The 15,997-nt window shown below is 50.2% G+C and overlaps 7 protein-coding genes across 7 annotated transcripts; 3 read left to right on the top strand and 4 right to left on the bottom strand.

The window, feature by feature from the left end:
• Window positions 1-677: 677 nt before the first annotated feature.
• BKA67DRAFT_550669 (uncharacterized protein) lies at window positions 678-2,080 on the bottom strand. Its single transcript, XM_046101677.1, has 2 exons — window positions 1,855-2,080; window positions 678-1,797 (listed from the first exon to the last, which is right to left on the bottom strand). Exons 1-2 carry the CDS (start codon window positions 1,966-1,968, stop codon window positions 844-846), a joined length of 1,068 nt encoding a protein of 355 aa, XP_045965399.1. The 5' UTR covers window positions 1,969-2,080; the 3' UTR covers window positions 678-843.
• A 446-nt stretch (window positions 2,081-2,526) lies between these two features.
• BKA67DRAFT_654390 (Acireductone dioxygenase ARD family) lies at window positions 2,527-3,337 on the bottom strand (the record flags this gene model as incomplete). Its single annotated transcript, XM_046106553.1, has 4 exons — window positions 2,527-2,643; window positions 2,696-2,755; window positions 2,860-3,171; window positions 3,308-3,337. 4 exons carry the CDS (start codon window positions 3,335-3,337, stop codon window positions 2,527-2,529), a joined length of 519 nt encoding a protein of 172 aa, XP_045965398.1.
• A 731-nt stretch (window positions 3,338-4,068) lies between these two features.
• On the bottom strand, window positions 4,069-4,892 carry BKA67DRAFT_509657 (Der1-like family protein; the record flags this gene model as incomplete). The annotated part of the gene is made up of 2 exons (XM_046097258.1): window positions 4,069-4,647; window positions 4,722-4,892. 2 exons carry the CDS (start codon window positions 4,890-4,892, stop codon window positions 4,069-4,071), a joined length of 750 nt encoding a protein of 249 aa, XP_045965397.1.
• A 1,003-nt stretch (window positions 4,893-5,895) lies between these two features.
• Window positions 5,896-6,615, top strand: BKA67DRAFT_80725 (histone H3). Its single transcript, XM_046109446.1, has one exon. It carries the CDS (start codon window positions 6,071-6,073, stop codon window positions 6,440-6,442), a length of 372 nt encoding a protein of 123 aa, XP_045965396.1. The 5' UTR covers window positions 5,896-6,070; the 3' UTR covers window positions 6,443-6,615.
• Window positions 6,616-6,981: 366 nt separating this feature from the next.
• Window positions 6,982-7,772, top strand: BKA67DRAFT_80701 (uncharacterized protein). Its single transcript, XM_046109445.1, has 3 exons — window positions 6,982-7,360; window positions 7,425-7,504; window positions 7,561-7,772. The coding sequence occupies exons 1-3, from the start codon at window positions 7,135-7,137 to the stop codon at window positions 7,720-7,722; spliced, it is 468 nt and encodes a 155-aa protein (XP_045965395.1). The 5' UTR covers window positions 6,982-7,134; the 3' UTR covers window positions 7,723-7,772.
• Window positions 7,773-7,852: 80 nt separating this feature from the next.
• On the bottom strand, window positions 7,853-9,870 carry BKA67DRAFT_590300 (peptidase M24, structural domain-containing protein; the record flags this gene model as incomplete). Its single annotated transcript, XM_046104574.1, has 4 exons — window positions 7,853-8,275; window positions 8,327-8,588; window positions 8,640-9,729; window positions 9,795-9,870. The coding sequence occupies 4 exons, from the start codon at window positions 9,868-9,870 to the stop codon at window positions 7,853-7,855; spliced, it is 1,851 nt and encodes a 616-aa protein (XP_045965394.1).
• A 1,054-nt stretch (window positions 9,871-10,924) lies between these two features.
• BKA67DRAFT_590299 (armadillo-type protein) lies at window positions 10,925-14,201 on the top strand (the record flags this gene model as incomplete). The annotated part of the gene is made up of 5 exons (XM_046104573.1): window positions 10,925-10,969; window positions 11,023-13,194; window positions 13,278-13,518; window positions 13,604-13,788; window positions 13,836-14,201. The coding sequence occupies 5 exons, from the start codon at window positions 10,925-10,927 to the stop codon at window positions 14,199-14,201; spliced, it is 3,009 nt and encodes a 1,002-aa protein (XP_045965393.1).
• Between the last annotated feature and the right edge of the window lie 1,796 nt (window positions 14,202-15,997).

The raw sequence follows: 15,997 nt of genomic DNA, 5'->3' as shown, positions 1-15,997 counted from the left end.
ACTTATGGTCTGGTCAGCAAACGCCAGTCCAGACCGCTTGTCTTTCCATGAAAGCTTCCAGAAAACCTTCGCTGCTGCGGATGCATTGAGGACCGACCCAAGCTAAACAACCTTCCAGTCTAGAATCGCTGACGCAGCAGCAGTGGACAAAAATTAGGACACTTCGCGTGCGCTAGCTCTCTCAACTCTACGGATACCGAATCGTCACCTTGCTCGACTTGCTTTACATGAACCTTGATGTCCTCGCGTGTGGTTTCATTTCTCCACGCTGTTCCTTGTGTGTGAGACATTTGTCTTGCCTGTAACTTGATGCGGAAAGTAATCATGTGCCTTATGTTGACGAAAAGACCGTCTTGATTTGCATACATCCTGTAGGGGCATGAGCTGTTAGCTCCAAAGGTCGATGGAGGCTCGTGGTATGTTTCTACTTCAGAATGTCGTGATCTCATGAAGTTTACCAGGACTTTTTCTGCCATATTCCCTCCCCTTGTCTCCTTATTACCTCAAAGCACGCAGCAGGTTCGTACAGATACAAAGTTTAACACAACACATGCCTGTGCATGACTCAATGTGCGCTTCTATTGGCGGGCCGTATCTGACAAAACAGAGTGACGGATTGGCAACCCGTTTCGTGCTGGTCATAATAATGATATGGTTGCAAAGAATTGGATTGCTGAGGGACTGAAATTTTTTTTTTTTTTTTTTTTAAAAAAAAACCCGGTTTTGTTATTCCGATAGTGAAGCTTCTAATCAAATTCATAATTTATGCCATCACGAATCAATGTGCTATGTTGTACTTACAGGAAATTAAGTCAACCCGGAAGACATAACTGTAGCCTGCTATCAGGTCATATCGTGATCTCCGTCCTCGTCTCCTTCATCGTCGTCGTCCCTGTCCCTATCAAGCCTATCCGTGGCGACCGTAATACTTGTGTCATCCCGCAGATCGTCCTGCGCCGGAGGGAAATTGAGATGTTTCCAGTCCTCCAGCTCCTCAGTCACGCTTCGCAACCGATCCCTAATGCTCTCGATAGCATAGCTCCCGAGTACTAACCTCAACGGTGGATACGAACAATGGCCTAGCTGCCACACGAGCTCCGCGCACTTGACCGCACTTGTTGGCTGCCGGTCGCCGAGCCACTGCACCATCCTCTTCGCATGCAGCGCCGGGCTCGTCGCATGCGCGTAGGCCTCGCTCGCGGGTTTGATCAGAAAGTGGCCCCAGGTCGGCAGCGGATTGTCCTTGGAGTCCGGCTCGTCCCTCCTCACCAGCCCGGGCTCCACCAGCGTGGCCTTGACGTTGAACGAGTCGATTTCGTACAGCATGGCCTCGATGAGGCCCTCAACGGCGTACTTGGTCGCGCAGTACGGTCCCAGGCCAGGGACGCCCAGCGCGCCGCTCGTCGAGCTGAATATGAGATACCGGCCGGCGCTCTGGGAGCGGAAATATGGCAGCGAGGCCTGGATGATGTGTAGGGTGCCCATGAAGTTCGTCTCGAACTGGTTGCGGATCTCGTGCTCATCCTGGTCCTCGCAGGCCCCGATCACGCCGTACCCCGAGCAGTTGGCGACGATGTCAATGCGGCCAAAGTGGTTCAAGCAGCGCTCGACGGCCCGGGCCACCGAATCGCGGGCGCGCACGTCACAAAGTAGTCCCAGAGAGTTTGGCCCGGTATGATGTTCGGCCATCGCCTCGGGGGCGGTCTCAAAGGTTCGGCCCACGGCGCATACGAGGTCCCCCTTTGCAAGAGCGCTTTTTACAAGGGACCGGCCCATGTGGCCGGTCCCGCCAAAAATCTATTCACATACATGAGCAAGCACATACAATCGGGATCAAGGGATCTAAACACCTACAATCCATACCAATTGCTTCCGTGGCGCATTGTCGCGGGGCGGATCGCAACTCGCAGGTAGATTAAGCTGGGGTCGTGGAGCATCATTCGTGCTTCCTACCTCTGGTGAGTCCATAGTCGCATATCCTCGGGTGCGAATGACCACTCCGAAAGTTCTATATTTAGTTACAGATGCAGACGGATGTGTTTGTCTCACATTTTGAAGCTTGATAAGACCAAACAGAAAGGGAAGAGTGCTGGGGTGGCTCCGGCATGTAGTTCAGGTGCCAGAGCCCCGCTTATCCAGGTACCGTTACGCCACGGACATGGGGGATTGTTTCGGCAATTCTAGACCTTGCCATAGGTTTGTCCTTGAAACGCTCGAGTGCCTAGATCAGCTCTCGCGTACCTTTGAGTTTTTCTTTTAAACAGGCCGGCTTGACGATGTAAATGATCGGCGGCAATTTGGAAGTTTAACTACATTCACATGATGTGATCGGCTTTACAAGGACATTGCGCGCTCGCCGTATAGTTCGGACATGTTTCCAAGAGTACCATTTGTTCAGCATGGGCAGTTCAGTACCATAAAACACAACTCTGGCAAAACGAAAACGATGGGACTTGTTGTTGTTGGTCATTGATTTTATTCATCATATAAGCACGCTATGTTCATACTGTCGTACTGTTCTAGTTTTCAGCTCAAGTACTGGGAAACGTAGTCCTTGCGGTGCGGGTTAGCATCCAACTCGTCGCTCCTGTTGAGTGGCGTCCACTTAGGGTCTTCTTTGAACAGACGCATTGCCTTGATATACTGTACCACTGTGAGCCAGACGTTCCAAAAGAGGGCAGACATTGAAACTTACGTTGTCTGCATCAGTCGTAAAACGGTGGTAGATGCCGGGAGGCAGGACAATCAGATCGTCCTGGAAAATCGTTAGCACGCATCTCCGATGCATCGCCCTGCTGTTCCCCAGTGTTCAACTTGGCGCGAAGCAGATGGCTCAAACCAAAAGGCACGTTGACTCACCTTCTCAAGCTGGATACGAACCCACTCGTCACCCTTCGACCGCACGTCAAAGTACCCTTTGCCATCACGGATGTACCTGATCTCCTCGTCCTCATGCAGATGCTCGTGGAAGAAGGACTTGACCTTCTCCTCGTAGATATCCCCCATCTTCTCGGGGCTCACCGTGATCTCATCGCGGTTCTTGTAACTACGCTTCAAGGCCAGCTCGTCGACTCCGGACAGCTCGGGAAAACAGTAGTACAAGACTCCCAACCGCTCCAGCTCTGAGGGTGTAAGATCACGACCAGAGTCGTGGGGCAGGCGCTGATCGCCCTATAGAATTGTGAGAACTTGCGCGACGCCGTGTCTCTTGAATGGAGCGGCCAGAAGAGAGCCTCAGAAGTTCAAGATGCCTTCATGGAGGGGCAGACTGGTGTAAGATTGCGTGATTGCGGGGGATTGCGCTCACCTCGAGGTTGTCGTACCAGTATGCTCTCATATTGGCTTGCTTTCGTATCGCTAGAAATTAGGGATGTATACAAGAGCTGTCACTTAAGATTCTTAGATGCAGCGCTGAGGAAAAGAAAAGGCGATAATCTCAAGCGAATTTCAGGCGCAAACTGCCTGATGAAAATGATCAACTTGACTTGCAAGATTTGCCCCACCAAAAAAGGTACGACTTTAGCGCGGGTGACGTCGAAGGGTCCCCAAGTGCAGATAGTGGGGTGGCGTGTTGGCTGATGAAAGCCATTCACTGGCCGTGGTAAAGGTCAGCACACGTCTGGGCCCAGCTGCCGTGCCCATCTACTGTGATATTATCAAATCATCAGATAGAGTGATTACACACGGGTACACAAACAAACGAATGGCAGAGTTCTGATCAGCATCATGTGGTTTAAGCGTATCGACTATAGCGCTTGTAGTACCGTCCACTATTCAGCTGGTAGTATACGCAGCAGAAAATACGTACAAAGCGCATTAGCAGGATCAGTTTCGATTGCTTCCAAGCTGTAGCAACAGAAGAAGTATATTCCGGGGCATTTGACTGTTTTTTAATCAGCATATCCTGACTTTCTCAGGGCCAATCTAGCCACTTGCCCACTGCCATCATATTTAATCCTTGTAACGCCGTACGAACATCATCAAGACTCCAATATGTGTCTAACGAATAAATGAAACGCCATGGAGTGAATTGCAATGAGCGCCATACCAATCCCAAGTTCGAGTCCCTCATCGAACATCAGCAGCAGCAGCCAGCTCAGGTCCTCCACCGACCGCGAACTCATTGTTGATAGCCGTGGCGTCGTCATCTTCATGTTGCTCTCTGGCGGGTCTCCCTTCAAATAACCTGCGCCAAAATCTGGGCGGGTCCATGGGCCTCGAGCCGTTGTGCATTGGCGGGTACACATCGTTGAAGAAATACCAGATATGGCCAATGACTACACCCATGATTTCGTCCTTGGGAACAGTTCCATGCATAACTAGGCTGAACCCCATCAGAACCCAGGGCAGGTACGGCGCTGTGAAGACCAAAAGCCCAAGAAAGCTCATTCGCGTATCGGGGTTGCGGCGCGACCAGATATAGACGAGGGTGGAGGACAAGGGGTGGCCGAGGAACGGCATAGAGACGAAGGGCGAGACGACCAAGAGAAAGGCCATGGAATAGACGAGGAGCCATGAGAAGTGCGCCGGTGATCGGCCGTTGGACTCCTCGAGGAGGCGGGCGTAGCGTTGGAGGAAGTAGACGTGGAATAGGAGGTCTAATGAGAAGGGGCCGAAGTACAAAAAGGTGGTCAACAATCTCCAGTACTGCATGTCGTTCGCTTGTCAGTGGACTTATTCGCTACGCCAAGTGAATGCGATTGCTGCGCTGCGCTGCTTACCTCTCCTTTTCCAAACACGGTTCGCACGCTATAGAATAGTTGAAAGGGTGTGACCATCTGGCATTGCACCAGTGCGCTCGTTAGAACGGTGGCCGTCGTCCACCATCGTGTGCATAATGGCATCTCCCAGAACCAAGCCTCTAGGGGGTTCCGGCCGCCCTCGCCGGGCATGAGTTGATCCATTGATCGTGAGTTGTGGATAGTTGCGTCGCGGGATGCTCTGCGGACCGGGGGGTTATCGGGAATTGATAGGAGGAAAGTCGCAAGTTTGAGACCGATGTCAGTTTCACACAAATGGTTTTGTTTATAAAAGCATGGGTAAATATGTGCAGAGAAAGAATAGAGGAAATGGTGAATGGCGCGGTATGAAGGACGTTTTGGGAGGTGTTGGCAATGATTAATTGCAGCCTTGTCCCCATTCGATTATCTGGCTTCAACGCATGTATCGCTTGGGATATGCGACGCCGTTGCTTGCTCCGATACATCCAGTCAGTCACTGGGGCACAGTCGGCAAAGTGGCATGGTTTCCCCCATAATTGTGATGATGGCTGACGAAGCCCCTCGTTAGTTACATCGGCTATTGCTTAGTTGCAAAACACAGGAGTCGGTCTAAGGCACACCCCACCATCGGTAGACCTTCCGCTAATACACCGTCCGTCCCTTCTGTCGGCTACTGGCTACGTAGCTCATGCTTGCTCATGCTTCTCTGCAAAAGCCACGGAACCACTCAAACAGATCCGCACATAGCATACGCTAGCGCTAGCCATGACCACAAGTCAAGTGGGCCGACAGGTGTGGCTTAAGAATCAATTAAACAATTTTAATGGAGTGGCTGGGGGCGACGCGAGTCTGAGGCCTGTCAGTTTCGCGTTTCGCGATGCGCCAGCCACTAGATTAATTAGAACATCTCCTCCCTTTCCCATTCCCTCGTTAACTTTGACGAACTCGCCTCTCTCGCAGATCCAGGCTCTCCAATTCCTCTCTGGAATGTGCTACTAGATATTCTGCAGCTTCCTGTCTGTTCTTGACCATATACGATTTTTCTCGTCCTTTCCTCACAACTCAATGCTCTAATCAGTTTTCGCTTCTTTGGCCCTGCATCCCCCTGTCACAACCAACAGTCGACAGAAGAGCGCTCGACGCCAGCTCACCACATCTGCCGCTTAGCTTGGCCGCACCACAATGGCAGAGCAAGCACAGAGGCGTTCCTCAGCTGCGACCGGCGGCTCAGGCCGAGGTCGCGGAGGCGGAGGCAGTCGCGGTCGCGGTGGCGCTTCGAGGAGAAGCGGCGGAGGCTCAGGTGTGCTACGTAAGTTCCCAGCTTCGCTGACGCTGACTGGTGGGCTTCGATGGCTAACCCTTTCTTCTTCTTCTTTGCAGCGGGAGATCCAGTACCACAAGGCCGCAAAAGAAGATATAGGCCCGGAACAAAAGCTCTGCGCGAAATCAGGAAGCTTCAAAACAACACCGACCTCCTCTTGCGAAAGCTGCCCTTCGCGCGCCTAGTACGAGAAATCGCCCTGACATTCCGGCCACGAGACGAAGGCATGCGATGGCAGTCACAAGCCATTCAAGCATTACAAGAAGCCGCCGAGGCCTTCTTGGTACATTTGTTTGAAGATACGAACCTGTGCGCCATTCACGCCAAGCGTGTGACGATCATGCAAAAAGATATCCAGCTCGCTAGACGTATTCGCGGCGTCTGGGGTGGAATCGGCTAAGGCTACATATCTTTAAGCCATATAGGCGGTCTGTGTATTGGTTTGTCATTGTTGCAGTTATATGGACATTGCTCCTGGGTCTAGCCGGCGTTCAGGGAAAGTAGGGAAATCGAGAAATCGAGTCGAGCATATATCACTAGGGAGGGCGATTGTGCCTGTTTTTTTTTTTTTTTTGATACCATATTATATATTTGCTTGTTTGACAAGTTACCATTAGAAGCAGTAGATTCTAACAGTGTGCTTGTAGACTCTGCACTTGAGACAATTCTTTAGCATTAAATCTTCGTTGCCAAATGGCTGTAAGGTTTGATCTTATCAAAGAAACTGGCTGGCATGCATCAATTCTCAGCTTTGGCTATTATGTTTGGTGAAACTACCGTGGGTTAAGAGGATCAATGCTCCAATCATCAGCGCTGCCGCTAAATGCAGCCTCCCCGACGGAGCAATTCCAGGGGTCTGCCAATGAGAGGTCCGTCGTGACGTCAACGTGTTATTGGTTACCCATCAGTTATTACAGCTCCCGAAAGCCTCATCATCTGACACTTGCATGCAATTCATTTGCTTCGGTCTGACCCAACCAAAAAAAAAAAAAAAAGAAAACCCCCTCAATTCAAGCTCGCTTTATTAGAGCAAATACGTTTGGAGTTGGAAAACACACACGAGTCCACCGGCTTTTGTAACAACAATAAAAAATGTCAGCACCTAGACTCCTGCTCTCTCGCACCGCCTTCCGCAGCCGGGCCCTCGGCGCCGGCATTGGCTTGTCCATAGGGTCCGCGCTGGTATACAGACAGCCCATGCTGCGGATGGATGCGCGAGCTGTGCCTCGCCCTACGACGCGAGAGGCCGCTGCTACTGCGCCCAAGGAGAGATTGGACCCTGAGATCATCAAGCAGCTCTCTGGTGGAAGCATCACAGGTTCGTTTTGGGGGGTTTGTTGGCGTTGTTACGCCTGGGTAGCATTTACTTATTGCCTCCACAGGATTCCTTACCGGATTGGTAATCAGCGTCTTTTCAAAAACGTTGGTGCTACTGCTGGGTGCTTCTATAGTGGTGGTACAGGTATGAACCTTCAAAACCTGGTTTGACTGATCGTTGTGATGCTGATCTGTTTACAGGTCGCCGCAAGATACGGCATAGATCTCACCAAGCAAATCAAATTGAGAGAGCGAATAGGAAACTCGAAGGTATTGGCAGCTTTGGAAAAAGACCCGGCCTTTAAGCTGTCATTTGGCTTCTTTTTCGCCATGTCTGCCTTTTTGAAGTTTCAGAACTTGTAAGACTGAATGTTAACTAAAATGATACTCAACATCCACACAACTTGGGCTCGTCTGTCTACCACCGTATCATGCAGCTTCGTCAAATGGGATACGTGATAATTACATTTTCATCCAGCGGGGCCCTCATTGCCTAGTAGTGCTTGGTCTCTCTCTCGAGCCATGCCTTGGTAACGTCATCCTTGACCAAAGGGCTGATCTTTTCAAGAATCTCATCATTGTAATCGTTGAGCCACTTTGTCTCTGTAGCGGTAAGGAGGTTTGTGTCGATGAGCTTGCGGCAGTATGGGACCATTGTGACGTGCTCAAATGCAAGCCAGGGCTTGTCACCGAAAGAGTATTTCGTTTCCACTTTCTTCACCATGATAATGTTCTCTATCCGGACGCCGAATTTGCCGTCTTCGTAGAAACCGGGCTCGTTAGAGAGGACATTGCCCTCCGCCAATGCAACCTCCGAGTACTGTATCCTAGTGCCGATACCCATGGGGCCTTCATGCACATTGAGGAACGATCCAACTCCGTGGCCGGTACCATGTCGGTAATCTAAACCCTGTTGCTGTTTATTCGTCAGCCAGTGTTATGAAACAGATATGAGTTTACGTCTTACCCAAAGATGCTGTCGTGCCAAACAATCAATTGCGAATCCTGTGGTGCCTTTGGGGAAGATGGCCACGTCCAAAGCGATGTTGCCCTTCAACACTAACGTGTATGCTTCGATCTCGGCCGCGGTTGGCTCACCAAAGTGTAGAGTTCGTGTGGTATCCGTTGTGCCGTCTAAATACTGTGCACCAGAGTCGCAAAGATATATGGCGTTAGGATCAATGGCTGGGCAGGCGCCTGGCTCTGGCTTGTAGTGGATTACAGCGGCGCTTTGGCTTGTTAGCATGCCGACCACATCAGAGAAAGTAAACCTCACTTACTTTGCACCTGTGGAGGAAATTGTTTCGAAGGATAGCCCGACAAAGTGGTTCTTCTTGGCTCGGAAGGCCTCCAATTGGTCCGCTGCTTGTACCTCATCAAGTGTCGCTTTCTTGTTGATGAGTTGGTCCTCAAGCCAAGCAAAGTACTCGACCAGGGCGGCCCCGTCTCGAATGTGGCACTGTCTCATACCCTCCAACTCGGTAGCATTCTTCATAGCCTTGGAGTCGCCTATCGGACTGCGCACTTCTTCCACCAACTCATCACCGCCTAGAGCGAGCTTCAGAGCCCAAGAAGCTCTGTTAGAGATGAGATACTTCTTGTTTTCCCCAGGTGTCGCGGCGCTGCTCGACTTGGCAGACTGACCAAGAGCGGTAGCATCCTCAAAGATGGCACCGTAGGGCTTGATCTCGACACCATTCTCTGCTAAGATCGATTGATATTGGTCGCTCAGCTTCGAAGCATCAATGTACAGTATTGCCTTGTCAGTTGTGACAATAGCGTAGGAGAAAAAGACAGGGTTGAAAGGAATATCGTTACCACGAAGGTTGAACAACCAGGCAATTTCGTCGAGCATGGAAACCACAAATCCAAGTGACTTCTTTTTGTCGAGTTCCTTGCGTAGCTCGACAAGTTTCTCCTTGACGTCTTTTCCGGCAAATTTGCCGTCAAGAACATTGACTTGCTCATTCGGCCGAGCAGGCTTGTCCTGAGACCAGACTTTGTCGACCAGGTTCTCTGTCACGGCCACGAGATCCTTGCCTCCGCTCTTCTTGATCTTTTCTGCCAGCTTCCTCGCCGCTCCCCCGGTAAGGAGTGTTGGGTCTACAGCAGCAACCTTGCCCCCCTCGGACTGCTCAGCAGTCCACTCTTGCCATGTTGGCACATTCTGTATTCCCTGCTTCAATAGCACCCAGTTGTCATCGAGCTGCTTTGCAGCCTGATTGAAGTAGCGGCCATCAGTCGCCAGGGCGGCCTTGTCGTGGGTGATGACGGCACATCCTGCCGAGCCGGTAAATCCAGATATGAATTCTCGCCGCGCATCTGTCGGCGCAATGTATTCCGAGGAGTGGCTGTCTTCCGAGGGAACAACTTGACAGCTTAGGTCAGCTGTGGTCCCCGTGGGATTTCGAAACGAGGTACAATGGCCTTCTTACTGTATACATCAATATTGTTCTCTTTCATGAGCTTGCGCAGCTCGGCGAGCCGGCTAGATGTATCGATCTTCTCCATGTCGAGTGCTGGGGGGGAATAGGTGCTGTATCGTGGACGATGATTGAGTGATGGTGGAATTCTGAACTGCTTGGAACCGAGGAGGGATCGATGCTTTAGAGCCGGAACTGGTTGCGCAAGTCGAATGACTCTTGTTGACAAGGCCGACAGTGGCCGAAGATATCGCATGGGAAGGGACAAAAGAGCTTGTTCACGTTGGCTGTTTCCTGTAAGTAACCTCTCCGTGGAGTAAGGGCACCAAGGTATGTAGCTTGAGGCAATAAGGAAGGTGACACGCGACACTGTCTACTCCATCGGTGGCGCGTGACAATGCTAAGAAGACGTCTATGTACTCTGCCAAATTATACACAAATTCAACCCATTGGTAGCTTGAACAACGTCGAATGGTCTTGTCGTTATTATAATCCAGTAGGTTACCTTTTCCTGTATACCAACGTACACAACTCAAGTCAAGCAGTTGTACAGTATTGAAGCTTGCGCATCATCGCTGCATCAACCCCACTCGTACTTATTCAAACCTCTGCTACAGTAGCAGAGTACTGGAGACCTCACTTGTTAACGCCAAGTCGAAGTCTTATGTATGTTGGGGGGGCAATGCGGCTGCCAGATTGTGCTGTAACTGTTATTGGGAAAGTCGACAGGACCTAAATTACCCCTCCATGGCGCTGCAAGGTGGGCTGAAGCTGCCAATTATTGAAATGCCGCCTCACCCTTGACTTCCCGCTTCAGAGCCTCACAAGTGTGTGCAGTGTGCATGGTGTCTAGATTCTCGCTTACATGCGCACTTCCAACGCTCTCCTTGTCTACAACGCACGACGTATTGGTGAGGAATTAAAGCCGTTATTGTAACACAGAATATCGGTCTACCAAGCACATAAAAAACAAACAAAAGCAAAAGGGTACAATTTCTCTTTGAGCCCGCCGCCTGCGCCTAAATCTTGCTTAGGCGCATTTTTAAGCTGGATAGTACATTTTATCTACCAGCATATTGGAATCCATGCTTTTACAAACTCTTGGGCGATAATGGACAGCTTTCCCCAAACAACTCACAAGCATGGATCAAATACCTATACCCGGCAGTCTCGATGAGGTTGAGCATGTAAGATTGCCTCAGGTCCAAATCCTATGAGTGATGCCTAACGTTCGGTTCAGCTGGTCAACAGGCTCTACGAGCAGAATTCCTCCTCAGCTATTTCTCAAATCCAAGAGGTTCTCCAGAGACTACAGAAGTCACCCGAGGGATGGCAGGTAGCCGAGGGGCTCCTAGCGCGACACGCTGATAATGTCAGATTTTTCGGTGCTTTAACTTTCATTGTGAAGTTAAACACTGAGCCGCTCAACGACGACGACGCAGGCTCAGTGCTTCAGAAACTCATTGACGGGCTACTGAAGAGCTTGGATGCTGGGGCTGGAGCTATCGTTATAAGGAAGCTCTGTTCCGCTCTGGTCACCCACTTCATCCAGTACTCTCATATATGGCCTTTGTGCCTTCGCTACGTCGTGTCTTGCCTCCAGAACAGTCATAGTGGGAGCATACAAAGCGCCGCACCTGTCGACCCCGATGTGCAAAGCCTACCACCACAGAAGTCTGTGGCAGCGATATGGTTTGCCACAGCTCTGGCTGAAGAGGCCGAAAAGACTGATTTGAAGTCTACGAAATATATCAGCTTGCATGAGCGTATGCTGAGCAATGCACAAGATCTAGGGTCCTTACTAGTTCGTTCACTCGCAGGGCAAGCAGATATACAGAGCCAAAAAGAGGCCATACGATGCTTTCAAGCCTGGCTTCTATATGCTCAACGTGCGCCCAATGAGGAACTGACATCAAATCTACGGCCTTTGCTCCAGCCAACTATCCAGTGTCTCGTCAACGATGAGCTCTATGAAGCCGCCGTCGAGGTACTGACTGACACGCTCAGCAACTGGCAGACCTTCTTCAAGCAGGTTGACTACAGTCTGCTTTATGCTTTATTCGACAGTCTTTGGGCCCAGGAAAAATATCAAAGTCTGCTCCAGGGTGATTTTGATTTCGACTCTGTTCAATTCGGCTCGCTGATGGTTGCCTTTGGAGATGCCCAAATCACCGAATTGATGGATGGAACAAACGAGAGGTCGCAACGCTTCCTTGCTGCGCTGGTAGGCTTGCTCAAAGCGGATGGATACCCCGTCGCCGAGGATAAAATTTTCGTGCCGGCGCTTGAGTTCTGGTCTCAATTTGTTGAGAGCATGGTTGACAACATGTATTCGGAGCCACAAGAAAGCGTCAACTGGAACGCACCGCCCCTGTCCTACTTGACACAGCTTGTATCCCATTGCTGGAAAAAGATACAATATCCTGCCATGGGTGTCTACAACTCTTGGGATTCCACTGAACGCGTTGGCTTTGGTGATGCCCGAAAGGATGTCTCTGACTTGCTGCAATCGGTATTCGCGATCTCGGGGCAGCCCTTGATAACACTTTTTGTGAACCTGACTCTTCAGGGCGTTTCAAACGCAGCCTGGTCTGAATTGGAAGCCGCTGCGTTTTGTCTGGGTTCGCTCTCTGATTGTGTATCCGACTCTACTAGCTGTGATGACATATTGAGCAAAGTTTTCGGGTCTCAGCTCTTTGATCTTCTTCGCCAAGGCCAGTCTGTGGTACCTGTGCGCGCAAGGCAAACTTGCCTTTCCTTGATTGAACGTTACTCGGAATATTTCTCACGACATGCAGAATATCTACCGGCAGCATTAAACCTCTTATTCAGTGCTGTTGGTGACTTACCGCTAGCAGGGCCCTCTTCCAAATCTATCCACAGATTATGCTCGTCATGTCGATCTGTACTCACTTCAGAGGTCGATGCCTTTCTTGACCAATACGAAGCGCTTAGAGGTGGGATTTTAGACTCACTGGCCGAAGAACGCATAGTTGGGGCTATCGCCTCGATCATTCAAGCATTGCCCAATGACACCGATCGGGTTCATGCTTTTAAACGACTAATGTTGGCGTTCGGAACGGACGTTGAGAAAGCTCTTCAACTGAAGGCCTACAATGCCAATGTCGATTCCCAAGATCCCATCGTGGCTCGTGCATACGATGCGGCGCAACGTCCAACGGAACCAGTCTCGTCATCTGAAATTGGCCTTCAGATAGCAGTCAGGGCACTACGATGCCTACTAGGGAGCGCCAAAGGCTTGCAGTCGCCATCAGAATCATTTGTCGACCTCGAAACAGAACAGAATGCTACTGTAGTTGCCTCTTCGGCCGAGCTTGCACAAGTACAACAAGATATCGTGGGAATTCTGGCTCGTTTGAAGGACGAGTTTAGTGTCAGCACAGAAGCTTTAGTAAGTGTATTTTAGCAGCCTTGTCCTAATTCAATCTTAATCATACTGCTCTTAGTATGGCTAGCTAACACTGGAACTCATAGGACGTCATCTGCTCCATTTTGAAAGCAGGCTTTTCCGAGACAGAACCAGGTCCCTTCGTCCTGCCACCACAGATTGTTACTGAATTTATAACAAGCACCTGGTATCATCGCGTTGCTTCGGCTATAAGCACAGCTTGCGTCTTCGTAACATCTCTAGCAAATGGGAACTTTAAGAATCAGGTGCCGCAAACCATAGAGCGCTTACTTCCATGGGTCGCTGGGCTTCTTCAACAGCTGCAAGGTAAGTGACACATCTGTTATGACGCGCAGATTCCAACTGAATCTTGTTACCCGAATGTACCTCGACATTTATCTGACACAATTAGATCCTGAAAATGACCCCGAGTTGGCGCAATATGGTATCGAATTTGCACAGAAAGCAATGACTAAAGCTCCAGGAGTCTTCCTTCAACTGCAACCAACCAGTTCTTTGGAATACTTGTTCATGTTCGCTATCAAGATGCTCAGTGGCAATGAACCGCTGCCAAAAGCAGCGGCGGCCGAGTTCTGGGTATGTATTCTAGGAGGATAATGCGAGTGCCACTAACGTTACTGCAGACCAATTTTATCACATTGAAATCGTCCGATCAGGGTACGCAGGCAGCAGTTGACAGCGCTATTGGTCACCTTGGACCTATTCTGGCCCATACGCTCGTCCAGAATATTGGTGGCAAGGCCTCTCGCAGCGAACTGGACAAGATCAGTGATCCATTAAAGAAGCTAGTTGTCCAGCATGCTCGTGCTAAGCAGTGGCTAGAGGCTGCTTTGAACGATGCCTCATTTCCTAGTGATAAGGTGTCAGCTGGTGACAAGGCTCTCTTCGTGAAAAAGGTTATCAGTCTGCGAGGAAGTAGAGCGACCAACCAAGTTGTGCGAGAATTCTGGCTTGCCTGCAGGGGATCCAACTTTGCTTACGCGTCATGATCAAATAGCCCTTCTACCAGGGCCAGGTTTTAGAGATGGTCTACCGCTCCAGAAGAAAATCTCAATTGGTAGGGAATAAATAAAACACATGGCCGAATATATTGACCCCCTCTTATCGTTGCTTTCGATGTGAGGATTCATCGATCTTTCTAGCTGAGACTCCGGTAGAACAGGCTTCCCCCAATTCTAGGGAAGTGGTGACCTGCAGGTCCGTGACAGAACATGCTGCTAGTCACCTCAGTGGCGAGAGCTTAACTGTGCGATATACTCGGCCCCGATATTCCGTCTTCTGACACGGCTTACTACCTTGGCTCGATGATAGTATCGGGAAGCAGCAGATATTTCGAGTTTACACCATGTATATGCAATTCATCTCAGTTGATACTTGTGGGCACAGTTACGCAGGTGGTATCTCATATTGTGCCGGGGCTCAAGCAGGACATCCGTGCACTAGAGTGCAACCTTCGCGTTAAGAGGAACCTCTTGAGGACGAGGCTGTGGACGAGGCTGGGGATGCTGAAGAAGAAAAAAAATAAAAAAATTCTTGGTCCTCATGGTGTTTTGCGGAAGTGTTATGCATTCCTCAATCCAAAATCGAGGGGATGAAGCAATGTTCCATCTCCACAAGGCTGGTAAGATGTAAGACCTGGGCAATTAACCATACAAGGCAACATGAGTTTAGCACCATCACAACGCCTAATCTCAGACGGTACCACGTCGTTATTCCTGTTGTATTCATGTCGAAAACAACCGTAATAGCACTCCCACCCAAACCCGAAAATCATACCTTGGCGCCAAATGCGGTCAAATACACTACCACTACATTATCCCCTCAAAAACGCCCGAAGACGACATTGCCTTTTGAATCAACCTGCCACGCCCAGCGTTTCCATGATCAAACTGATAGACCGCTGCTCAGCCCCAGACATGCCTGCCTTCGGGCCGCCCATCTCCGCCCTTGACGAACTCTGCACCCTTGGCACTCCGTAGTACGCAGAACATCTAGCTATGGGCTTTAAGAGAAGCGCCGGAGTACTGCGGTTCCACATCATCCGGTTTCACGCGGAAGCGTTGCTGACGACTGAGATGGCAGTCGTCGAGCCGGAAGTCGTAGAATCTATAAGTCACATTGGAATATCATGAATACGAGATACCATGACACTTTCAACGAGGCTGTGACCAACGGCTCGCATCTGTAGGAGACCAAGGACTATGGGACCAAAAAAGAATCTGGACGTGCAGCAACATGTGACCATCGATCACATGCGGATACGGCAGGGTCAAATTCAATCGCATCGTGGTATTTCGGACCAGGATAGGAGATTGATATGGGAGAGGTCAGGCGTCAAGCTGTGGCCATGTGCGCGAGGAACGGCATGCGGTGGCTGTCCTCCCAACAAATCGAGTGATCCAGGAAGAATGCGCCAATGACCGAGACCAAGGGTGCGGCATACGCGCCGTTGTTGGATGTCAGCGGCTACGCGCCGGTTTGTACACTGATAATCGAGGAGGCATTGTGAACGCGCGCATCTCATGTTCCAGGGTTTGTTGTGCTAAAGGAGTCGAAAAAGGGGAGCATACCCTGATTTGAACCTAACCCCTATAACCAGGTATTGTCTGCCACAGCAGGAAGCCCAGTAGGCATAGCAGCCCACAAAAAGTGTTGTCGGAAAAGACTAAAAAAGCCGAAAGATTTTCTTTTTCTTTTTTTCTTTTGAGGGACATTTGGGACTTTGATTCGAGAGGTCATGTTTGGCTTCTACCATTCGATCAACATGCCCTTCGATTGCCTGAAG

Source organism: Truncatella angustata, assembly GCF_020726525.1.
Source record: "Truncatella angustata strain MPI-SDFR-AT-0073 chromosome Unknown BKA67scaffold_1, whole genome shotgun sequence".
NCBI classification, from domain to species: Eukaryota; Fungi; Ascomycota; class Sordariomycetes; order Amphisphaeriales; family Sporocadaceae; genus Truncatella; species Truncatella angustata.
The sequence above is the reverse complement of the archived record's forward strand: the minus strand, read 5'-3'. Positions and strand labels throughout refer to the sequence as shown.